This window comes from Rhopalosiphum padi, chromosome 3 (genome assembly GCF_020882245.1).
Source record: "Rhopalosiphum padi isolate XX-2018 chromosome 3, ASM2088224v1, whole genome shotgun sequence".
NCBI lineage: Eukaryota > Metazoa > Arthropoda > Insecta > Hemiptera > Aphididae > Rhopalosiphum > Rhopalosiphum padi.
This window is the reverse complement of record NC_083599.1, coordinates 12,090,291-12,117,770: the sequence shown is the minus strand read 5'-3', so window position 1 is coordinate 12,117,770 and position 27,480 is coordinate 12,090,291. Positions and strand designations below refer to the sequence as shown.

Below are 27,480 nucleotides of genomic sequence, written 5' to 3'. Positions count from 1 at the left end.
GGGTGCTTACTCAAACACTCAAACAAAACTTCCATGATATATTGGCAGTAGTAAAATAATTGTTAACCAAATTAAAAATGCCTTGTCCACTTGTAGTTTCAGGAAGGTCTTAACAAAATAAAAATTGTTCTATCAACTCATTATCGCATATAAATCTTACGAATGTCATGACTAGAGGTTTTCCGGTTACATCTGTAGACTCATCTAATTGAAGGGCAAACAATTCAGCTGCTTTAAGTTTTTCATTCACGTGGAATTCAACATCTTTAGACATGTCTTCAATACGCCTTTGGACAGTGTTATTAGATAACGGAATTTTTCTAACTTCTTTTTCAAAATCTTCACCAAACAAAATTTTAACGATTTCACAGCATGCTGGTAAAATGGTTGACTCGGCTGTTGTGTGAAATTTCATTTTTTTTGCTATCAGTTCCGCGACAGCATAGCTTCCTGTGCCTTATCTGATACAGTTGAGTGTTTTATAAACTTTGAAGCCTGTCTATTTTGATCTGAGGCTAACCTTTTGAAAAATCTAGAGGCTTTTCAGACGCAAAACCATGTTTTGTAAGCAGGTGCCTTTTCAGCTTACTTGTTACCATACTTTCATTAGATAATTTTTCACTACACATGAGGTATTGAGGTATAGGCATTTCTCCACCACTCGACGTGAAACCAAATGATAAATAGCTTTCGTGATATTGTCGAATAATATTTTTTGATCGTACGTTAGCATTTTTACTCGCACTCACCTCAACGTTAGGAGGATTGAAACTAGGACCAGGCAATTCCTCAACATCAATTCTATGAGCATTATTAGGATCATGCAATTCTTCGCTTAATTTACTTTTCTTAATTAAAAAACGATCCATCGTGCGCTACACGTAGTACGAATGATAATCGTAAAGCGAAAAGAAAAAATTTCCGTTAAAATAAAACATGGTAATAATAAATGTACTTCATACGACATTCATACGACTGCAAACGACTAATTAACATTTTAAATGAATTAATAAGAAATAATGAACAATAGCCCCGATAAGAGAATCGTTAAAACTATTTTAACCAATTACTGAAATTTTACGGAAACGTTTATTAATAGTCATGAAATTTCGCGGTATACCCAGATGGGCCTCACGGCACACCAGTTGGGCAACCCTAGTCTACGGTGTCGCGTCGTCGTTGCCCATGGGTCACCGTCAGGTTGTTAGTAGGGTGTAGTCGCTGTGGTGACTGTACTTTGTACCATCAACGTTGCGTACTGTGTTACAATACCAATGGCATAGCCAGGGGTGGTTTGGGTTTCCATGATCCGTTGGTTTAGTATATTAACACAATAATATAATAAGTAGGGCTCGAAAGTTATAAACACTTAATATACTTACAAAATTCATAACAAATATAAATATATACAGTCGTTGCCAGATAAATTGAAACGGCGGTGGCGCTATTCATCAAGTGTAAGCCAAACTAGTAGTGTAATGGTTATTTTATTTTTTTATATTATTATTAATTAATACAATTTTTATTTTTTATTACAATCAGAATATTTGATTTTAAATTAGTAATGTAAAATCCGTTTTAAAATGTTTATAAGTTTATACATGGATATTTTCGGTAATAATATAGTACGGAGAACCTCTGATTTCTCGTTATCGCGCCGCCACCGCGGTCTCAATTTATCTGGTAACGACTGTAATACTATATTTATTAATTTACTAATTATTTATGTATCTATTCTATACTTATTTATTCGTGCATATTTTGCCGATTTTAGGTCCTGCAATTTCAGAGCCCTAATAATAAGATAAGGTACTTACATTCATACGTCGCGTAGAGTAAAACATGGTTTTTGATTCAAGGATGGCCGACAACTCCCTGATGAAATGGTTAACAACTAGTAATGTTGAACCGAACCGATTCGAAAACTGACGATATTGACAAATGTTGTTTTACAATAGTAGGCAGTTCACGACTGATGGAGATGCGAAAATGCGATTGAAACAGGCAAAAACAAAAAGCTGAAAAATATAATACTATAATTTCGACTTTAGTCGGCGACAGCAATAGTGGCCCCTGACCGTCACGAACCTAGCGGTCGTTTCGCCGCAGGGGTTCCGTAATTTTAATAAATTAATTTCCGCGTTCATAGATGAACTTAATTTCGTAATGTCAGTAGTAATATCGATATATATGTATATATTAATAAACTTAATTGTCTTTTAAATATGATTCAGCGCAGGGCCAAATTACATAATATGTTTGTGGCTCTAGGTCCAAAGTTTTTAAAGGGCCCCTAGAAAAGTTGATTTTTATCAATATTTTTTTCTGAAACAATTTTGTTTCTATTACAACTAAAATAAAAACTTCATAAAAATAATACCACAGTTGCTTTAATTTATTAGTTTTTATGTATTTTAATCTTGTATATTATTACTGGGGCTAGGAGAATGATGCATTGAAAACCTACAATAAAGGCATTAAAAAGTTACAAATAATGCTACAAAACAATGCATTTTAACCATGAAAATGCAACAACATAATAACTAAAATGAAAAATTTAACAGAAAATATTTTTTAAAATCGAAAAATAACTGATTAATGAACAAGTTTTTATATTATAGTATTAGAAATTAGAAACGGTTTTATTAAATTTTGGGTACCCGTTTATTAAATAAATTCTCGAACACAACACGCAATTATAATAAAATCTATGCAATGACTACTCGTCATTCGTCAACATAACGTATAAAAACTATACTGAATAGTGGTTCCGCGACAATACGAGCCTTATGGTAACACTCGAATAAAGTAAACAAGTCAATAGATATCATTCCAAAATATTCTCGAAAGTCAACGTAACTACTACTCCCCATTCGGTCAACACTATGACAAATCCAGCGCCATGGTCTTTGCGCAAGCTAAGTAAAAAAAAAAATATAATGGTGGCACGACAGTGTATATTAACTATATTATCTCGAAGCAGGAGTTTAAACAGAGTACATTTTGGTGTTTTTTTTTAACCGAACCTAACTAATTCTCTACTGAATTAATTAATACCTAATAAATTAGACAATATCAGACGGATTGTGCAAATAATCATTTTGAAAAAATTATCGAAATCGTATGATTAGAAATTAAATTATTAAAGGAGACGTGTAAACTTTTTAATGAGAAATTATAATGAAATCTTGAATCACGGCGGCCGTATCTCGCGTCGTCGCACTGTCCTGTTCTCATTATGACGCATTTCATTATTACTATTTCACATTCGCGTATATTATGATTATTATTCAGGGGAAGGGCGATACCGGGCGAAATTTTTTTCTGGTAGGCAAATAAGATAAAATATGTTCCGGGCATAATATGTAACGTTTCTAAATAAATAATTGAAAAATATACAAGACTAGACACGACAAGGTTGGTGAATGTGGGGTCGACCACGAAATGTTATAAAACAGGTGGAGTACAAAGGGTATTTTCCTTTTAGCATTACTAGCGCCGTATTAGTGGATACTTTTGGATCTAGATCCAATAAGATGGTTTTTTTGGAATTTTCAATTTTCAAAGCAAAATAAAGATATTTACTTTATAGTACCTATTTAATTTATCATACTATAATAAGTATAATTATTAAAAATTTTGTGATAATGTGGTCTTAGTCCGTGATGATAACACTGAAGGGGAATAAGTGTACAATAGAAAAAACACAACATTCACGTGACTTCAATGACAATAGTCTCCGCTTGTTTAAGGTTAAGTGACCGCGACAATAGTACCACTGGTCTACTGACTGCTCACGTATATTACGTTCAAGTGGCAGTGCGTAAAAACGAGGGTTAAGCGCGGGGAGGGGGGTACGCGTAAATTTACCGGACAGGACTGTTCGCGTCAAATACACGACAGCATGATACGAGCTAAGCAAATCGGTATGTCGATTGCAATAGCGGATTCAGAGATCACTGAGGGGGGTAGGCAAATTAAAAAAATTAAATTACCTACTTTTATATAACCTGTAATTTATTGAAGGCTAGTTATTTGCATTATTTCACCTATACAACTAAATGAATCTGAAATTAACGAACTTAATAAACAATAACAAAATGAAAATATTTACTTTTTATTCATTTCAACGAGTAACAGTAATGACTTGTGGTAGGTATTTGTCGTTAGTCGATAAATCGGATAAATTAAAAGTAAAACACATAGAAAACTAATAAAAAAATATATAATCGGCACAACCATTTAAATTTGTGATAAGCAGACGAAAACAACCATAGATAATAAAGAATGAATAGGCCATTGCAATATTAACCAAATAGAGGGACGTGTGCCCGAATGGGGAAGAGAGAAAGACACATTCTATCAATGCCTCTCATTCTAACAGCAGTCTTATCATAAATCATATGTTGTGGTTATTATTATATCTATAGTGTTTATAACCTCAAAATATTTTCTTATTCATTCTCGTATGAAATGCACAAATGGCCTATTCATTCTTTATTATCCATGAAAACAACAACGGTTTCGATAAGTTGATAACAACATCCGCGGCACCCATTCGAGAAGCACCGTTTCTGTATTATTATGGACATTGAACAGCTGATTATGAAGAATCGTAACAAAGGACTGTAAAAATGGGAAATAGTTTTACGCGGGCCCGCCATAATTTATGGTCTGTGTGTTATTAGTTGTGTCAAAAAAATAAGAAATAAAAATATATCAGCTTTCAGCTCGATTTTATAATATGAAAACGCGACGACGGACCGTAATCTGGCAAAGGTCGCGCGAACAACCGACTCGTCTATTCGCCTTGCGCGTAGACGCACAATGGCGGCCGACAATACAACCACAGATGATGAGGACGGGTGTCGTCGCTGAGCGCACTATTCGTGCGTGTGCAGTTTGCTCGACTTTTGATAACTCGTTTACTCGTGCGAACGCAATAATAATATTATTATCACAATTTCATTGTACTCGTGTAGTTGTATATTACCATTATGTAATATTATATTAATATTATCGATTTCTCAAATTATTATTCTACTCACTGTACCTACTATCGTTACCAAACAGTAGGTGCCTACCTCGGCTTATAAACGAATACATCAACAGCAGTACTTACAGCCGAACACCTACTGTACCGTACTAACATTTGTTATTGGCTAAATTTAAATATTATTTCTCGTCGCAGTAAACAGCCTTGTCCGAACGACATTCGTGACCGTAAACAAATTGTTTTTTTTCCACATCGAAATCGCTCGCGCCATCTGTCGGCACTGTACGTTACTAATTGATTTGTTTCAATATCGTATTATGCCATTTATTATCGGCGAGACCTACCCACAGATATATAAAATATATTTATTTATGTTTATTTTATTTTATATATCTGTGGACCCACCAGATGGGCCCGTCTATGTACGTCCTAACGTTCAATTCTGTTCAGCATAGTGTGTTTGTCGGGCGTTTTCCGTTGGAGACAGTCGTGTTAACGTTTCTCGTAACGCGAACTGCCGAGGACGTCGTTTACCAATGGCGGCAGTCTGATCGTGTAGTTTTTCTCGCGATGCGGAGGCAAACTACCGGAGCGCTACAGGTGGTTGTATAATCGCTCGGCATGGAGGAGGTAAACATTGGAGTACGGTTCGTACGCATATTCTCACGACGTCTTATCTTTTATTTCATTGTGTTTTGTCTACGTGGAAGAACGCGCGGTTTTAACGTTTGTTGTTTACGTTTTGTCTGCGTCGTAGCGTGTGTCTTTGTTGAGTCGACCAAGCAACTGCACGTACAAATCACTTTTATTACACTTTTGTTTTCGTGCTCCGTTTGGCGTCTGGACGTGTGAGTTTTATGCTACGATTTTTAAACGAATCCATTAATTGATTTTACGAGCACACTACACCCGTATAATTACGATTACACGGGCTACGTATACATAACCTATAACTATTATGATCTACGGTGAGTACGAGCATCGAGTGTGCTTTTAATTTTTTCGACAATAGCAGTTTCAGGAACTCTGAAACTTCAAATGTTATTTTCGTATTATCATTTGTAATATTTTAATTTACAGCGTTGTGTGGTTTTTTTTTATTTGCTGTTCGAATTGCTTGTCCATCACAAAATATAAGAACTGTATATCATATTACAGAATTATACACTATCCGTGATTGGTTTAACATAAACAATTGTTAATCTAATGATAGTTTGGACAAAAAGCAATTTCCTGATTTTATCTTCAAGGATTGTCGTTCTCTGTTGAATCTGTTACGACATATTAAACACAATGAATTCTTCTATTAGAATAGTAGTAAGTACCTTCCAATACAGAATTAATATAAAAATTGTTTTGGTTATTTTATATTTTTAAATCTTTATTTATTTCAAATCTAATAATATGGATGTTTATTTTTTAAAATATGTTTTGAAAACTTAAAATTTGGAGAAATATTATTTAATTTAATTTCATATGTTATGTCTTTTTTGTATCAAGTTTTAAAACCTTTTTGTTTTACCAATATACAATTTATTACAATTACATTTAACTTTTTATACACCAGCATTATCAAAAGAAGGAGATATTTTTGTAAAGTTTTCAGCCAAAATATTATATTATTGTTAAAACATAAATACTTAATCAACTGAGCATAATATATGAGTTACTGTGGTGTATGGCTAATTATAATAATTATATATAATTTTTAAGATTGTGCTCTATGCTGTCTGAATACTTGTTATGATCCTCCCTATGCTACAATTCCATATTCTATTAATGACTGAGTTGGTGCGTGTAATAAGTATTCTTTAATATTTTTAGAAACTGCTTAGTCATATTGTAAAAAAGTATATACTTTACGTAGCTTATAAACTTTCTGGGAAATGTGGAAATTCTAACGCAAATGTTGGTCAAATATTATTCCTAAATATTAAGTTGATGTTTCTCTTTTTAAGAGAACAATTACAATAAGTTGTAGATGGGCAATTTGTTTTATATGGCTCAAGTTCACAATATCTAGAATTGTACTAATTGAGTTTGATATAGTTATAAAATTGTTTTACTTTTGTTCAATATTAAATTATGTAATGAGAACCATTAAACAACTTTTTTTAGAGACAGTTCAGTTTTTTGTATTGCTGAGTACCATGTCTCTCCAGTTGTGATCAATGCTATATCATCTGCATAAGAATATAAACTACCAATTATATTTAGTTTGGTTTAATTCAGAAACATATATAAATATAATGTATAATAAAGGGCACAGCACTGTACCTTGAGACATGCCCGTATGTATTCTCTTTTTTAAATGAGATTTAAATAATGATAATGGTTTGCCTACAATTCCCATTTATTTTTATGTATTTAATTAACTCGGGATGCGACACTGAATCAAAAGCTTTACTTAAGTTCATGAATATCCTTATTAGTACTTAGCCTTTTTTTGAATCTGAATTGCGTTTGAGGAAGTAATTGTTTTTCTCGTAGAAAATTAGAGTTTTATTTTTATTACCCTTTCAAAAATGTTTGAAAAACTTGTTAATAAACTTATTGGTCTTTAATTTTCTACATTATTTTTATTTCCTTTTTTATAGACTCGATTTATTATTGCAAGTTTGAAACTACCAGGTATCTTACAAAGTGTCTATAATGTTATTAATAATATGTACTAATGGGTTGTAATGTAGTTTCATCAAATAATTTAATAATCTCAGTGGATATTTCATCATGCTCAAGTTCCGTGCCGTTCTTTAAGAAACATTATATTTTGAAGTTCTTTTATTTTAGTTTTTCTTTGTAATGACTGTTCATAATTTATTTTTTAGTTTTTAAATTTTGTATTTGTTTTATTGTTTTCTAGGTTAATTGCATGCATTACTAGTTGTTTTTGAAAAATATTTATTAAAATGTTCTGCTATTTTAATCGAGTGTTCTGTATCTGTATAGGTTTTTACACCTAGTTGTATTTGAAAGCGATTAGTTGTTTTTTTTTTTTCTGTTCTTAGGTGGCTTCATTGATAGTGCTCTACATATATTTTGGGTCATTATTATACTGTTTTACTTTGTTGCTATAGTAATGGTTTTTGGGGTTGTTAAGAATATTGTTTAAATTATTTCTATACTTATACCTTATGGTTTTCTTATTTAAGTTCTCGTTCTATCTAGAGTCCTTGTTATGTTCACCTACGTGCTATCTGAGGTGTTGTTCTATTTGTCATGGTTCATGACCTATGATCGATGCTTACGCTTTCCTATAATATGGATTCTAGCAAAGTCATCGAATGTCAGTGACTTTAAATATATATAATATGCACATTACAGATATTATCATAAAAATAAATTTAAGGTTCATGAAATTAAACATTGAAGATCTAATATATGTTTTTTTACACTTCTAATGTTCATATGTATAAAATTATAATTACTTCTATTATGGTCTTTTAATATGTTAAGTTGATGAACTTGTAATTTATTATTCTGAAATTGATTTGTTAGAAAATTAGAAAATTATTCAATAAAATATTATCATTTACCATAGATAAGTTATTTGGTTGTTATATTTGCATTCAATTAATTCCAATTTGATTGCATACACAATTTATTAGATTATGTAATAGTATATATTAATTATAATATGAATATTACTATTGTAGTTATAGCCAACACAATATATACCTTACTGGCATCACTAATAGAGAATATAAATATAATATAAGTAGTCGGACAGTGGATTGTAGGAAAGTAATTAACTGCAATTACCATAAAATTAATATTAATACATTTTAATGAGATGTTTATAGTATTATGTGCATTAGTTTTTGGAAAAGATAAAATATGTATATCGAAAGGACTTGTATATAGCAATGCTATGATAACAGATAAAAATTTGTTTCAAGTAGAGGAGAAAATATAAAATATTTTTTTTAAAGCAAATAAAATAACTATCATTTGATTAGAAAAAGAAAAGATAAAACATTGTGATAAATTATAATGAGATTAAATCTAGTTCCGATTCAAATTTTCATCCCTATGCATTTTTATCTCTGAACTAGTATATCTGAACTGTTTATACAAATGTATTTTCTTTCTCTTGCTTTGCTATACAGATGTCTTCTTTGTTTTGTGTGATAGTTGTTAAGTTGTTAATATATAAACGTTTTTCTTTTGGCCACTGTGGGTGTAAATTGGACTGATAGAGAGATTTATTACGTTTGTAGTTTGCAATAATGGTTGCTTTCTTAAATATAATTTTATTTTCATCATTTACTTTTATTGGAAAGTGATAGGCTTCTTTTATATTTTATGATGATATTTAACTGCTTAGCAATACTTAATAAGATGTCTTTACATATTTAATTTGGTACTGTTGGAACACCAACTATTTCTATAGTAGAGTTAAAATTATTAGTAAATTGTCTATATATTTGAGTAGCTGTAGATAAAGCTTTTAGACCAAGTTGTTTTTAAAAATAGGTATACAAATATTGAAATGGGTGTTATATGAGTGATTTATATTAGCTAAGTTATGCTTAAGCCTGTAGAAACTTAATGATTTATTTATAAAATATAATTTTAAAAAGTTAACAAAGTTATTGCTTTAACACATAGGTTTCAACAACAAAAATTGTATTAATCTATTAAGGGTGATTTTTAGTTGATAAATCATAAGTATGTGAATCATACTTGTCTCCTGATACAAATTCTGTAACTAACAATAAATTGAACAAAGGATAAAAATAAAAATAAAAATTGTTTTAAAAAAGAACCAGACTTCCTGAAATATATAAAAAAAAAATTCTAACAGTATTTGTTAAGTTATTTATATGAATTTTCCATTTTATTTAATTTTCAATGGTAATATCTAAGAATTTTATAATATTAACCTATTCCAATTTTAAACAGTATAATTATACAGTTTCTCTTACATTATATTGTTGTTTTTTTTTATTATAAAATTAGTTAACCTATACTTAACAAATAAGTATTGTCTTTAATGTTATTAATATGTTGCTCAATTTAAATTATCATTATTGGCCTATGAAAAAAAAAAAAAATGAATCCTTAATATCACAGTTATTGTTTAAAAACTTCCAAGGTTTTTCAACAACTTAGTAGATTTAATATTATTTTCAATATCGTTACCAACTGATAAAAAATCTATAAAAACATCACAGATGTCTTTTCATTTTCTATTAGATTATCAATGCTATTTATGCCTTTTATGATATTAATTATTATTTTAACTAGTAACTTCCTTTCAAATTCTCCAAATAAATTTAGATTTCTTACCAGCAGCAAATATTTTTTTTCGATAATTGAATATTTTTGCTTTTCTTATTAATATATTTAGTAAGTTTTTAACTATAATAATATAAAAAGGGTTTATGTTAATTTCAAGTTTCTATCAAAAGGTCTTTTACATAATTTAATGGATAATAGATTACTGTTTTTAATTAATAATCTTCGAGTTATTCATTCTTTAAGTTAGTTTTTTTTTTTTTTTTTAATATGAATTTTAAGTGAACCAGTAAAATTATGAGATGAGTGCAAAATAAGTTGTTTAATTGTGTCATTAAATTGTTATATCTAATATTATTTAATGTGAGTATATTCCCGATATGATAATTTTTGATCTTACTTTATATATTTAACAAATATTTACTATAATATTACAGTTTTTAGTCAGACTTTTAGGTAGAATAAAATTTATTATAAATATATTATAAATTATAAATACCTTTTTACAATGAATAGGAAACTTTTTATAATATAGATTTTTGATAAAAATGTATGTGTACTTAAATTTGTACATTACATTATAATTGGTATTTTGAGTATAGTTAATTATAGTTTAACATAAAGATTATCAACATCAATAATTAAACAAAACAATGTCAAATTAATAATTTTATCTTGGTAATATTCACTATAGTTTTTAAATAATTGTATGAATAATTCAATCTAACATCAGATACAATACACATTAATAAATAATATAATATAAATAATACTATTGTATAATATAATTATTTTTCTTTTTAAGTGTTTTTAATTTATCTCTATATATAAAGAAAAGTGTACTTTATAATAATCAACGTAGAGCCGAACCTATTTAAGTTATCGAATTAAAATTTTGAGGATAGATTAATATTATAATTTCACCGAGCACAAAGAAAGGATTTTTCTAAATTTTGATTTAAAGGGTTGAAATCGGTAAAAATAAATTTGTACGTGTAATTTGTATATCTATATATTATATTCATAATATAATAAGAACAATAGCAGTCGGCCGATAACGGGAATACGGTACAGACGGCACAGCGGCCCGAGGGTCTTACTTTATGGTTTCGTGCTTGCAACCGGACATTTTTTCGTATGTGTATTTTATCGGCGTGTAGATATGAATTGTTCTGAGGCGTAAGACACCGAATAGCTCAATTATATTGCCTCTTTATTATGTTTATTATTGTTTACACTCAACAATTAATTAAACAAAATCAATAAATCATATAAAATATAAATAATTAATAAAAAGTCCTATTAAATAAAAAATATTGGTATAGATATTAATAATATTATTACATAGGTAAGTAGATAGTAATCTACAGTAAAAAAAAGTAATAAAATTACATATAATATAATAGCTGAATTATCCGTCGTTGCCGGGTTTAAGTATAAAAAATGTCTACAGCCCAACTTTAACCGGACGGCCGTAGACCAAGACAGACGATTAATATAGATATATAAATTGCATGTAAAAATTTATTTTTACCGATTTCAACCCTTTAAAATCAAAATTTTGATAAATCCTTTCTTAGTGCCCGATGAAATTATTATAAAAATCTATCCTCGAAATTTCAAGTCGATAACTCAAATAGGTTCGGCTCTGCGTTGATTATTGGTAAAGTACACTTTCCTTTATATATAGAGATAATTATGCTCTATAGTCTATGGTAATCAAACAATACAAGTAAAATCAAAGATTTATAATAGAACATGGATATACGTTGTACATTAAAGTCAATATATAACTGATTTGTTGGATATAAAAAAACGGCTTCGAGATAATAACTTTTATTAAACTATTAATAGTTGTATTAAAGAAGTCAAATAATCTTTATAGGGTCCACCCCAAAAAGGTAATCCATAGTAAACTAAAGATTGAACTAACAGCATATGAATAATTCTCAAATGTTTAATATCAAAATATATTTTAAGCTTTTAAAGTTATAAATAATTTCCTGATAGTATTTACCAATTTATCTACATGATAATTCCATTTTAGTTTTTCATCTAATATTAACCCTAAATATTTAATATGAGTTACTCTTTGAATATTATGTTGACAATTACAGGATACAATTTTATTTTTACAATTTAAGGAATGTGGACAAATGAAAAAATGATGTAAGGTAGTTAAATTAGATACAGGTTTGTAGGTAGTCTTGACAAAAATTTGGAAGTACCTACTTGAAATTATAGAGATGCTTTTATAAATATGGCTACTCCTCCGTATGCGGTGTTGTCAGAGTAATTAGTATTTTGTATTTTGTATTGGTATTTTTTTTTTTTGTAATCAGAAATAATGAAGTAAGAGTTTTTTGTGAAGTGCGTTTCGGTTATTATAGCAATGTCAATTCGTTTATTGTGTAAAATTATTTGTAATTCATTTATATGGTTTCTTAGGCCGTTAGTGTTAAATTATAAAATTAATAGATGCGTTGGTGGGTAAAAGACTAGTCATTTTTTTATTCAATTAAATTGGATACAACTTTAGTAAGCAGAACTAATAAAGGATGAATGAATGCATTGAATTTATCTAAGAAATTTGATATTAATTTATTAATATCAGATGAAGAGGATTCATTGAAAATTGTATGAATGCGATCGTTGGATGATCGTGGCTTGGGCATATGTTTTCTGAGAAGAGGAAAGAGGAGTGGGTGTTAGAATTATTATTGCAACGATTATTAGTTGCAGACTTAAAATTAACATTATCATGTAGAAAGTTACTTTTATTGTTAGGCTTAGTTCGGCGTTGCATCCTTGATAATTAGCTGGGTGATTGTCTAAGCATAGGGCGCATTTGGGTGGACTGTCTCTTAGTTTAGTGCAGGATGAATGTGAGTCTCCGCAGCGGACAAAACGTGTTGAGTATCCACAGTCAGAACGCGTGTGACCGTAATCTTGGCAATTAAGACATTGACTTATCAACTTCAGCTTATAGGGTTCTTCAATTTTTGTTTTGGTATGAAGTATGCTAGATAGTTTGAATATATCATTCGACTGGTCAGTGAGTTCCAACTTTCCAAGTCAACGAAGAAAAGGGGAAGTGGGCATTTAGTGGTTTTGTAAAGTACGTTAGTGATCTGCCTGACCTTAAACAGGCGCAATTCTACCTCAGATTGAATTAGTTCTGTGGATGTAGAAAGATGTATATTGTGGATGACTACTCTAATAGATTATCCTTTTTTTGTTGATAAGTGTGGTATTGGACATTCTGTTCTTTTAGAAAATGTATCAGAGATCTATATATGATTTGGGATTGGCCGTTTGTATTTTTAGGCGATCTGAAGAGGATTTACAATAAAAATTGTCAACCCCAATTAGCTCAATTAAGGCTTCACACATTAGTAAATTACGCCTTTTACAAAAATCGGCAACAGTGGTTTAATTTAATTTAGAATATTAGGAAATTTTCAAGCACTTATTAACGGGTAGCGTCGTTTCCTTCTGAAGATTAAAGTTCTTCCAAGGAGTAAAACAGATTTTTACAAACATTTTCAAAAAAATCGAAAATTGTAAATCAGGTTTCATGCTCATATTAAATGAGGCCGAAAATAATCCAAATCAATAATTAAATAAATTATCTGCGTATCTCGGGGTGTTAATAACATTTCTATTTTTTCTATTTATGAAAATGTCTTCTTCCGCATTTTCCAAAACCCCTAACATTAATTTTTGTGAATATAGATAGAAAAGAAATGGCGAAAGGATACACGGTTGTTAAACTTCTCTTCTAATTCCAAAGCCATTAGAAAATGTATTATTTATTTGAATATTAGCTTAGTGACGCCAATAAAGAATTCTTATGAATTGTAAGTCTTTTCTATCTATACCAAGTTTTTGCTATTCAGCTGTAAAAACTCACAGCTTTTCATGTCTCACCTCGTCAAATGATTTCTCTAAATAAATCGTTGAATCACAATTATTCTTTTTAGTTGATATCTCTTCATCTTTGAACAAGTATTTGTGTACTAATTAAATTCTCTCTAGTTCCAAGTCCATTATGAAAGCCAAATTGTTCTCGGCTCATATATTTTCCCGCTTTTTTTTAAATTCTATAACTAATATATAACTATTAATCTAATAAAAATAATAATGGGATACTGTCTGGCTTTTTACTAGGTTTGTTACTGAATGGATAAAGAAAATCAATAAATTTATTATCGAATATGAAACCATTAAAAACTAAAACTTGTTGATAATATATATATTGGGCAAAACATTTAAATGGATATTGATAGTTATTAGTATCATAAATTAATGAAAAATAATTAACAAATACATTAGTTATATCATTCAATTTATCAACTCTGACATATAATATTCAATAAAAAAAAAAGAGGGGAGAGAGAAGGATATTATAACGAATTTCTCAAAAAGTATTAATTTAAATCCAAAACGATTATAATTTGATATTAATGTCGTTTACAAAAATTTTTATTATAGAGTTATAATATATTATGAATTATATTTTCAGCTATCTTGCAATGCTTCGTATAAATATTATAATGGAATAATGTGAAATGTATTTATAATTATTACTCTATTATAAGTGTTTTAATTATTGGTGATTTTATTCGGGCTTTCCATGATCTGATTATGTTTTATATAATGATCTAAATGTTAATGTTCATAGGTTAGGTTAACAGTTAACCTAATGATCATATTTATTCTTTTTTAAGTTTAAAACAAGCATTAACATACTTTTGTAATAATTTTAATGATTTTTTATACACTAATACAAATATACATAATATTGGAAAACAATTATTTCTAGAAATTATTATGTTGTAAAAAAGGTGTTTCGATAATTTAAATTTAAGAACAATCTTGACTATGATTAACTTATTAAAAGTAACTAAATAATAAATAAAGAATAAAAAGTGGCCCTATGTTTATGAAAAAATATTTTTTACTATTAATACATTACAAATTATTTATTTTTTTATTATGTTTTTAATTACCTACTAGTTAAATTATATTTTTATGTTGTTATATGTTTTTAGGTTGTTGATGACGCCTTACATCATATTGTGCGTACATTTAGTTCAGAAGATATACGAAGAATTTTATGTGTTTTACCAAACCAGGTAATACATGGAGACAAAACGTCATTATGTAACCGTCTTATATATTTTTTAACATCATCTGCTAGTCCATCTCAAAAATCTTTGGCAAAAAAAGAAATTATAAAAGTCTATAAAGCTCGATCAAGACTGATAAAACAACGTAGATTATTCAACAAACCTATACCTACATCGTTAATTCCGACGCCTGCCATTATACGCCCCACTACATCCATAACATTTGAACATGATCTACCATTCTTTAAGATACTAAAAACGGTGTTAGCACCATTATACTGCAGTTCTACTTCTGCTAAATTATTTAGCATCTATTTTATAGAAAAACATATAAAAGATTTTATTGTTCAATCGTGGGATAATCAATCCAAAAAATACAAGCATAAAATTATTTTAAGATTAGACCAACTCGAAAGGAAATCATTCATTGAACGTCTACCTAACAACATTGATGTTTCTCTGAATGGTCGTCAATGTAAGTTACCTGAGTTAAATATGGGTGAATTAGAGGTGGAAGATGAACTAAAAATGGCTGCAATACCTGTGTTAAACTCCCCAACATCAACAGACGACGACAGCATCATTCCATTTCCATGGCGACACAATATTCCTATAGAGTTCACTGAATATTTGAATTTACAAACAGGTATAAATGATGTATTATGTGTGTCATGGTCAGATGAACCAATTAGTTATATTGTTGGTATTTTTGTAGTCCAAAAATTAACTTCGGAAGATCTGCTTGTAGAACTTAAAAAAAGACCGATACGCGCCTATGAAAAAACTATCAAGTTTATTAAGGAACTTAATAAAAGTGATGTCGATTTTAGAGTTAACACTCATTCTGTTACTATCAAGGATCCATTAACTATGCAAAGAATGAAACTGCCTGCACGAGGTGTAGAATGTGTACATTTGCAATGTTTTGATGCAATAAGTTTCTTACAAATGAATGAACAAAAGCAAACATGGTTATGTCCATTATGTAAGAAACAAGTTAAATTTGAAAACCTTGAAATTGATGAATATTTTTTTAAAATAGTTCAAAGTCCAACTGTAAGTGAAGAATGTGAAAATGTTATTTTATTGAAAGATGGTACTTGGGTTGAAACAAAAACTAATGCTTTTTCAAGTAACTCAAAAAGAAAAAATTGAATCGACAATTATATTGTCAAATGATGATGATAATTGAAATAATAACAATGGTGAAATATAGATCATACCAAAATCCAAACGTTGAAAATATAATCCTCGAAAAGAAGAAGAATCTAAGTAACAGATTTGTAGATACTGTAAATAAAAAAAAATAATTTTAACCATTTTACGAAAAGTGATCATTTCATCAAAACCGAATTAATTGTAAAAATGTATAAAAATTTGCTCTTATTGAACTTAATTATTTGGGATTTAATAATTAAATCATATTTTTATTTTTTAGTTTATAAAGATACAGCTTACTGTAGGCTATTGTGATTCCTTCTCATTAGAATATAAGTCTCATTATTGATTTAAATAACATTAAAACTGTCAATAATGTAATAAATATCCATAGGATAATTTATATTAAAAATATATTTTCTAACAATATTTTTACATTGACAAAACTCAATTTAATGTTTTTTATTTAATCAAATTTATATCTAAAATATTGCAGCAATTCTAAATTTTAAAATAGCTTTTAGTTATAGTTATTTTAATTACTGTAATATTTTATTTTATAATTGAATCAAAATCATTTTATAAGAATAATATTAATTTTAACTATTTTTGTTAAGTTTGTATCCATTTTTAATTTAAAACATTAAATATTAAGCTAACCATGCATTATACATTTTTAGTTTATATTTATATTGTAGATAATTTTTATAATACCAAAATGAATATTTGCGCGATTTTTTCTTCTCCGTTTATAACCATCGAACCTTAAATGTGTTTGATTTTCTTTAGTAAGTTGATGTCTTGTCGACGGTGCTCATTTTGATGTTCTTGTTTTTGCTATTTTCGTATGGTATTGAATACATTTTTGGGTTTGGACCTATTTTATTAATTGCTTTATACATTAAATATGTCTGCCTTCTAGAATTTTTTGCAACATTTATTGTATCAAATCTGCCAACATATGTATTATGACCTTTTCAATGCATAATGATAATTTACACGTATACTTTCAAATTTCAATGACTTTGGCAATAATGAAATTATACGATTTAATAATATTACTATCTTCATCAGCTGTTCCCAAACAAGGCTGGTGGCACCTTTTTAAAATTAAGTTTTTCTCAAAGCGCCCCTCCACAAGTCATAGCATTACTATCATAAGACTAAAATGTTAAAAATGTTACTATTTATAAATTACTATTTACTATTGTTATTTTTTTTACATAAAACATTTATTTAATTTATTTTTTAGAAAAAGAAATAAAAGAATCGTTTATGTTTATTAAAATTGTTAAATATTATTTATTACTTAACTTATTGACATTGTTATTACTTTTGAATTAAATTTATAATATTTTTCTTATTTGTATAAATAAGATTAAATTTTCAAATGGGAAATGGACAATGGTTGAGTAATCAAGTTTACATTTTATATGTAATTTAAAATTTGCATATCTTTTAATACAGTATTTTAAACCGCATAAAATGTGTAAAATACGGTAAAATACAAGAAATTATTATACCATAATTAAATACAACAGTATTATACAAAGTTAAATACACCTATTGTTTTACACCCATTCCCTACTGACATATGATTGCAAGCACCCGGTACTGTTGGCAAAAGAATCACACTTTGCTAGGTTACTATGCGAAAAGTGGCACAAATTAACGTGTCATTCGGGACCACGGGTGATGGCAGCTATGATCTCACGACATTTTTGGGTAGTTGCACTTAGGTCGGTGTTGCATGGAGTCATGTCCCGGTGTACAGTGTGTGTGCGGTTGAACGCTCGACCTGTCCAGTCGTTAATGGCCGATTTACCGGCTGCGCGTGTACAACAGTGCAGGCCGTTTGCTCGCGTAGGCGTCGACTTTGCCGGGCCGCTGCAAATGCGCGAACTTAAACTTCGAAAATCACGCACGTTCAAAATATACATAGCTGTATTTGTTTGCTTTACCGTGAAGGCGGTACATTTAGAAGTGGTCACTGAGCTTTCCACCAATGCCTTTTTGTCTGCGTTCGATCGCTTTGTTGCTCGACGTGGCCTACCTAGCGACATTTATTCGGATTGCGGGACAAACTTCGTGGGGGCCAATAAACAATTGCACTCTTTAATCAATAGCCCAGAGGGTCAGGTCGCTGTCGCGAATTTGCGCCCCGCGTGTGAATGGCATTTTAATCCACCAGGCGCCCCGCATTTCGGAGGCCTTTGGGAGGCTGCCGTACGTTCAACTAAAAGGCTGCTAACCCGAATTATTGGTATTCATATTTTTACCTATGAGGAATTTACAACAATACTGACACGCATAGAGGCGGTGCTTAATTCTAGACCATTAACACCCGCGTCCACCGATCCCCACGATTTGGAGTGTTTAACACCGGGACATTTTTTGATCGGCCAGCCTTTATTAGCCGTTCCCCCGAGATCTACTACCGACGCACAGCGAAATATCCGAGATAGGTGGAAATTACTCTATCAGTGCCATCAGGCGTTCTGGAGGCGATGGTCTACCGAGTACTTGACTACTCTCCAGGAGCGCTCAAAATGGACCCAAAGGGTTAACAATATAAACGTCAACGACATGGTCGTAGTTGTCGATAACCATAGCTCTCCACTAGTGTGGCGGCTTGGTCGGGTCATAGAGGTAACTCCCGGGACTGACAATGTCGTACATGTCGCTAAAGTATTGACCAGTACTGGTCCTATAACACGACCTGTGGTCAAACTAGTGCCCTTACCCGTCGATGAGTAAGCGCAAAGGGTACCGTAAGAATTAGCGACCTTAATATAATTATAATTAATATATTTTTTTATTGTCTATTGTTTATTTATTTATCTTGTATGTATGCACTTTGATTATATTATTTAATTGTTTTATTCAACCGGCACTGTTGTCTTATGCGAATGTCTGTTATTTTAAATTTATAATGCCGGTAAAATGTTTGTTTGTGTATACATCATGTTTGTTATTATTTTTGTTTACAAAATTATCAGCTTTTGATTCTCATTTTGTACGGACCATATGTCCATTGTTTTGTTTTTCTATTCTTTTCTATAGTCACCATACTAATGACATATTGTATCAACTTGACCTGAGACCGGTGTCGATCACGCATAGTCTGGTTCACTACTTGTCGCCAATCCAGTATTCAGCTGCGGATCCAATATCTAATTCTAGCAACGTCCAGTGATGCAGAGCCTCACAGGGGGAGGATGTTCGAACACCGATCCTCTTGGCGCGTTTCAGCCGGGTCAAAGGCCACTGCAACACGAGTGACAGTCCGGTCATCACACTTGTCTATTTCCCTACCGAGTGGTCAAGCTGTGATCGCCGCGAACTTGTCGCCGCCGTCTCGGTCGACGCGTGAACTTGCGCCAGTTTTCACACCTTTTCACTTTTTCGTCAACACCGGTTGACGTGTATTGTTGCCGTGGTAAGCTCGACACATTTTATTGTATGTCCGTGTGTGTCCGATTTGTGATACGGTGACACGAAAACCACGTGCCTTTTTTTATTATTATTATACGCAAATGCGCGTCGTAAAGTTACGGTCGCCGATTTATTTTGTTATTGCGTTGGCTCTACACGGTGTACGTGTGTGCCCGGTTGGTTGTCCTGCAGCGACACCAAAAATCACGTGTTTGTTATTACACATTATCCATTAGTACATATGTTACTTATGTCATAATATTATATTTTGCTACATCGTTCAGTCATATACTATCATACATTCATACCAGTGAAGATTGCCAGTTTGAACCGTGGGATCGCCACAGCCACCGCAATCAGGTCATTTATTGTAAAATTCATATTTTAATGTTATTTATAATTATTATTATTTATATGTTATTATTATTTTGGGGCCCCGTGTTGTTATAATATTTTTTATAGCAGAGTGCGACAGTGTCGTCTTTATTATTATATATATATATATATTGAGACTTCACAATTGATTTGTTGTCATAATAATTAATTATTCTATATTGGTAACCTAATTCAAAGTCCACGCGAGTCGCGGCAAACAACTGCTCATACATCGTAAGATTTGTCGCGGCGACCAATCACCTATAACACAAAAAAAATATTTAAAAAACCGCATTTTAACATCACTAGATGTACTGATTATGTTATATACTTGGCTATTTTGTTTGAACATTGGTTATAATTCAATAAAATTAATAACTTAATATTTTCTGTTTAGAATACTTATAAAATGTTTGAGATAAGGCACCTAACTATCTGCTAGTCCATCTCAAAAATCAATGACGAAAAAAGAAATTATAAAAGTCCATAATGCTCGATCAAGACTGATAAAACAACTTAGATTATTCAACAAACCTATACCTACATCGCTGATCCGATGCCTGCTATTATACGCCCCATCACATCCACAATATTTGAACATGATCTACCATTCTTTAAGACACTGAAAACAGTGTTAGTACCATTATACTGCAGTTCTACTTCTGCTAAATTAATTAGCATTTATTTTATAGAAGAACGTATTAAAGATTTTATAGTTCAATAGTGGGATAATCGATCCAACAAATATAAGCATAAAACTATTTTAAGATTAGACCACATCCATAACATTTGAATATGATCTACCATTCTTTAAGACACTGAAAACGGTGTTAGCACCATTATACTGCAGTTCTACTTCTGCTAAATTAATTAGCATCTATTTTATAGAAGAACATATTAAAGATTTTATAGTTCAATAGTGGGATAATCGATCCAACAAATATAAGCATAAAACTATTTTAAGATTAGACCACATCCATAACATTTGAATATGATCTACCATTCTTTAAGACACTGAAAACGGTGTTAGCACCATTATACTGCAGTTCTACTTCTGCTAAATTAATTAGCATCTATTTTATAGAAGAACATATTAAAGATTTTATAGTTCAATAGTGGGATAATCGATCCAACAAATATAAGCATAAAACTATTTTAAGATTAGACCACATCCATAACATTTGAATATGATCTACCATTCTTTAAGACACTGAAAACGGTGTTAGCACCATTATACTGCAGTTCTACTTCTGCTAAATTAATTAGCATCTATTTTATAGAAGAACATATTAAAGATTTTATAGTTCAATAGTGGGATAATCGATCCAACAAATATAAGCATAAAACTATTTTAAGATTAGACCAACTTGAAAGGTAATCATTCATTGAACGTCTACCTAACAACATTGATGTTTCTCTGAATAGTCGTAAATGTAAGTCACTAGATGTACTGATTATGTTATTTACTTGGCTATTCTGTTTGAGTATTTGTTATAATTCAATTACATTCATAACTTAATATTTTCTGTTTAGAATACTTATAAAATGTTTGAGATAAGGCACCTAATTATCTGTTAGTCCATCTCAAAAATCAATGACGGAAAAAGAAATTATAAAAGTCCATAATGCTCGATCAAGACTGATAAAACAACTTAGATTATTCAACAAACCTATACCTACATCGCTGATCCGATGCCTGCTATTATACGCCCCACCACATCCATAATATTTGAACATGATCTACCATTCTTTAAGACACTGAAAACAGTGTTAGCACCATTATACTGCAGTTCTACTTCTGCTAAATTAATTAGCATTTATTTTATAGAAGAACGTATTAAAGATTTTATAGTTCAATAATGGGATAATCAATCCAACAAATATAAGCATAAAACTATTTTAAGATTAGACCACATCCATAACATTTGAATATGATCTACCATTCTTTAAGACACTGAAAACGGTGTTAGCACCATTATACTGCAGTTCTACTTCTGCTAAATTAATTAGCATCTATTTTATAGAAGAATATATTAAAGATTTTATAGTTCAATAGTGGGATAATCGATCCAACAAATATAAGCATAAAACTATTTTAAGATTAGACCACATCCATAACATTTGAATATGATCTACCATTCTTTAAGACACTGAAAACGGTGTTAGCACCATTATACTGCAGTTCTACTTCTGCTAAATTAATTAGCATCTATTTTATAGAAGAACATATTAAAGATTTTATAGTTCAATAGTGGGATAATCGATCCAACAAATATAAGCATAAAACTATTTTAAGATTAGACCAACTTGAAAGGTAATCATTTATTGAACGTCTACCTAACAACATTGATGTTTCTCTGAATAGTCGTAAATGTAAGTCACTAGATGTACTGATTATGTTATTTACTTGGCTATTCTGTTTGAGTATTTGTTATAATTCAATTACATTCATAACTTAATATTTTCTGTTTAGAATACTTATAAAATGTTTGAGATAAGGCACCTAATTATCTGTTAGTTCATCTCAAAAATCAATGACGGAAAAAGAAATTATAAAAGTCCATAATGCTCGATCAAGACTGATAAAACAACTTAGATTATTCAACAAACCTATACCTACATCGCTGATCCGATGCCTGCTATTATACGCCCCACCACATCCATAATATTTGAACATGATCTACCATTCTTTAAGACACTGAAAACAGTGTTAGCACCATTATACTGCAGTTCTACTTCTGCTAAATTAATTAGCATTTATTTTATAGAAGAACGTATTAAAGATTTTATAGTTCAATAATGGGATAATCAATCCAACAAATATAAGCATAAAACTATTTTAAGATTAGACCACATCCATAACATTTGAACATGATCTACCATTCTTTAAGACACTGAAAACGGTGTTAGCACCAATGATACTGCAGTTCTACTTCTGCTAAATTAATTAGCATCTATTTTATAGAAGAACATATTAAAGATTTTATAGTTCAATAGTGGGATAATCGATCCAACAAATATAAGCATAAAACTATTTTAAGATTAGACCAACTTGAAAGGTAATCATTCATTGAACAGAACTACCTAACAACATTGATGTTTCTCTGAATAGTCTTAAATGTAAGTCACTAGATGTACTGATTATGTTATATACTTGGCTATTCTGTTTGAGTATTTGTTATAATTCAATTAAATTCATAACTTAATATTTTCTGTTTAGAATACTTATAAAATGTTTGAGATAAGGCACCTAATTTTATTTGTACTTTATGGTTAAAATGTTTAGTATGTATGTCAAATTTTGTAAATTGTCATATTGTAATAAATAATTATGAGTAGCTCTAGTACAAGTAGTAGGTACATATGTATGAGCATAAATTACTCAGCCTCCCCCGTAATTTCACCAAATTTTCCCTTATGTGTTTAGTTCTATTACATTTTCATGGTATCATTTTTTTTGTGTACGGTTAGGTTTGCCAACTTTTATAATTTCAAAAATTGGACACATCCATAAAAAAACTTTTTTTATGAGTCATAACTGTTAAGCTATTGATATAATTTGACAAATATATTCTAGTTGTAAGGTAAACTGTACATTGGACAGGTACTAGAACATCTGTACTATTCAAGTTTCACCTGAATTGTTGGCAACCTATGTGCGGTATATGCATTAAAAAAATCAAGTTAATTGAGGTTTTTACTGTAAGTTGGGTTTACAGTTACACAAATGTTAAATTAATATCCTAAATATAAGATTAAATTTATATTTTTTCCATTTTGTTTGCATTTCTTCTTTAAGTCTAGCAAGTTGAACACAATCTAAAAACTAGATACCTACTTCAATGTGTTGGATGTAGCAATTGGTTATTTTATTTTGATATCCACTTTCAATAGATGAACAAATTTGTATTTTACTACTGTAAAAAATTTCTAGAAAATAAATATTTAGTACAATTTTATTCCTTTGCCAAATACAAAATCACATGGTAATTACTAATTACACACAACATACTTTTCTGATAATATATACAATATACATATATATTATGTTAAATTTATAAAAATGTGAAATATTAAAAAATATCACAACTAAAAATACTTTAAATTAAAGATTATTTTACATAAATAATAATTTTATCTTATTTGATAAATCATTGAAACCAAAATTTATATTATTATATCTAATTTTAATTTAATTTATGAATTTTAAAATACATAAAAATAATATACATTATTAGACTACTTGGTAAGGTTAAAAGAATGTACTAATATTCATATTTTGAGTATCAGAGTGTTTAGTGTTTTTTGTGATAACTGAACACATGTGTATAGCGAAATTATTGTAAATTGTATAGTAACATATCAAAATCGTATATTTTTTAAAGTCAACCTCAATTTATACTGATCGTCAGTGAAGAAATTTAATGAATTTAAGATTTTGGTATTGTTACAATAAATAAATAAATAATAATAATTACATTTTTTTTCTTTTAATGCCAAACACATGATAAATATTTTACATTTGATTACTAAAATATATTTCATATACTTAATACTGAATGGTTGTGTTGTACATGGACTTAATTTGTTTGTCAATGATATTATAAATTTAAAATTATTTAATGATATCATAATTAGGGCAAATCTATTATTTAGAAAATTATTTATAATTTTATCTAGAAAAATGTTTGTTTCTTCAAAGGATAAAAATAATAATAATTTTACTTCTTTTAGTTAGAAGTCAATTATTAAAAGGTTGGCTTCGGTAATTTTTATGTTCTTAAATTACTCTTTGTTTATTACGTGATCCACTGATAAAAAATTCAATAAAATAGAATAATATATCAAATTAATACTATAATAAAGTATTTTAATAAATATTTTTATTATAAGCTCGATTAATTTAAATATAATGCAATACTGAATAATGAATAGGTACTATTTGCGCTATATTTAGTTTTCTATAATCATTTTGTCTTAAGTGTCTATTATAGTTACTACAAGTTTTAAATTAAAAAATTAAAAATAGATAATCATTTTTTTTATACATCATATGAAATTTCAGAACCCTATATACCTTAGTAATTCAACATTTCTAAGACAATCTATCTGAACGAATGTGCAACTCCCATACTCGATTGGTTTAGTATATTAACACAATAATATAATAAGTAGGGCTTGGAAGTTTGTGTGCAAATGGAGGGGGGGTGTAAAAAAAAATGAATATAGGTACTTACAAAATTAATAATAAATATAAAAATATAATACTATTTACTAATTTAATAATTACTTATGTATCTATTTTATACTTATTTATTCGTGCATATTTTGACTATTGTAGTTCCTATAATTTTCGAGCCCTAATAATAAGGCTACATATACAACAACATACAATAAGGTACATACATTCATACGACGCATAGAGTAAAACATTATTTTTGATTCAAGAATGGCCGATAACACCCTGATGAAATGGTTAACAACTAGTTAAGTTAAAATGAACTGACTACGATATTGACAAATGTTATTTTACAATAGTAGGCAGTTCACGGCCAACGGAGATACGAATATGCGATTGAAACAGGTAAAAACTAAACGCTGAAAAATATAATACTACAATTTCGAGTAGAATAATACACTTATTCACTGATATCACTTGAAGTGTTCTGTAAAGATGGTTAAAACCTGTCAACGCATAATTGAAAAAATGGTCGCAATGCCGTATACATTTGAAAGTAAAAACGATTTATTATATCGATATCGTGGAAGAAAAATTCGATCGAAATTAACAACTATAGTGCCACAGCGAAACTATAGGAGCGTTTCAATCACGATGTAGAAAAGAGAAAGTAATAACACTTCCTGAAAAAAGAGGCACGATTTTACACGGCACTAATTTAGCTAACATGAATACAGCCAGACACCGCCACATTACTCGAAGGCCGGTTACATCAATTATTTACTATTTTTGTGTATTGAATATAGACTTTATAATATTATAGTATTATTGCTCAAATTTCATATGAAATATGATTATATCATACTAGCAAGTTGAAATAAATAAAAATGTTATATATAGGCACGAATTTAATAAAATAAATATATAGAGTAGAATCCAGACTCCAGTCATAAAAAACAGTATTTAAAATACAAATCACCTCCAAATATTGTTCCAAATTTATTAGAATTATTGTAAGAACTATGACTTTAACCATTTAAACGTTTGTTATTGACTATTAAACAATAATTTATATTTTTTTCAAAAGTTTAATAGGTAAATTAATTAATTAAAAATGCCAAATAAGTGTTTTGTATCAGACTGTAAATCAGGATATGCTAGTGAAAGTAAAGGAAAAATATAACATTGTTTCGAGCTTCAAAGGTACTAAGACCACAAGACAAAAAAAATGTAAATAAATATTTTTAAATTTAACGTAGATAATTACTAAATAGTTCCACAATAATATATTATTGTATGGTATACTAATAATTTGTAGTATGATGAATTATTTGTACATGTGCCCTGTTAAGCTTAAACAAACAGTTTAATACGGCCAGATCAAAAGACTTGAACTCGTGCCACAAAGAGTCTAGGCCAGCAACGTAAAGGGAGTACAGGAGAGCTAAACTTAAAACTATTATCGGTATACAGATATCGGTACCGACACGTAATGCCACATCATGTGTACTTCGAATTTGCGCAATCACAGTCGCGCGCTTCAGAGTAGGTATTCAATTTCAATTATTTCGTAAGACGACGGAGACGCTCTTCATCTTCGGCCATGGTAGCGGACACCGAATCCCGGAAAAAAGTCCGATTTTTATTTTATTGGAAAAAAAGTCCTACCAGAAAATAATTATACGGAAAATAAGTCCGGTTTGATTTATTGTTCATATATATGATTTTGTATGATGTAATAATAATTTAATATTTATATAATTTAGAACATTAAACTACAAATAATTAGTTAATAATAATAAAAAAAAATAACTAAAACTAATATTTATTTCGTTCCAACTCTCAAATAGCTTACTAATTATAATTATATATATAATATATAATTACTACTTCTTCCATTTTGATGTGAATATTTCGATGCGAATAACTACGAATGTGGACAACGACTGGATTTCTTATGCATT

At 29.5% G+C, this 27,480-nt stretch overlaps 3 protein-coding genes across 3 annotated transcripts; 2 read left to right on the top strand and 1 right to left on the bottom strand.

Annotated features, from left to right (window-relative positions):
* Positions 1-18: 18 nt before the first annotated feature.
* On the bottom strand, positions 19-869 carry LOC132924801 (zinc finger BED domain-containing protein 5-like). The gene is made up of 3 exons (XM_060989244.1): positions 521-869; positions 161-450; positions 19-108 (listed from the first exon to the last, which is right to left on the bottom strand). The coding sequence occupies exons 1-3, from the start codon at positions 867-869 to the stop codon at positions 19-21; spliced, it is 729 nt and encodes a 242-aa protein (XP_060845227.1).
* A 232-nt stretch (positions 870-1,101) lies between these two features.
* On the top strand, positions 1,102-16,614 carry LOC132924800 (E3 SUMO-protein ligase PIAS3-like). The gene is made up of 2 exons (XM_060989243.1): positions 1,102-1,200; positions 15,292-16,614. The coding sequence occupies exons 1-2, from the start codon at positions 1,102-1,104 to the stop codon at positions 16,522-16,524; spliced, it is 1,332 nt and encodes a 443-aa protein (XP_060845226.1). The 3' UTR covers positions 16,525-16,614.
* Positions 16,615-18,231: 1,617 nt separating this feature from the next.
* On the top strand, positions 18,232-19,284 carry LOC132924799 (uncharacterized). Its single transcript, XM_060989242.1, has one exon. It carries the CDS (start codon positions 18,232-18,234, stop codon positions 19,282-19,284), a length of 1,053 nt encoding a protein of 350 aa, XP_060845225.1.
* Positions 19,285-27,480: the final 8,196 nt, after the last annotated feature.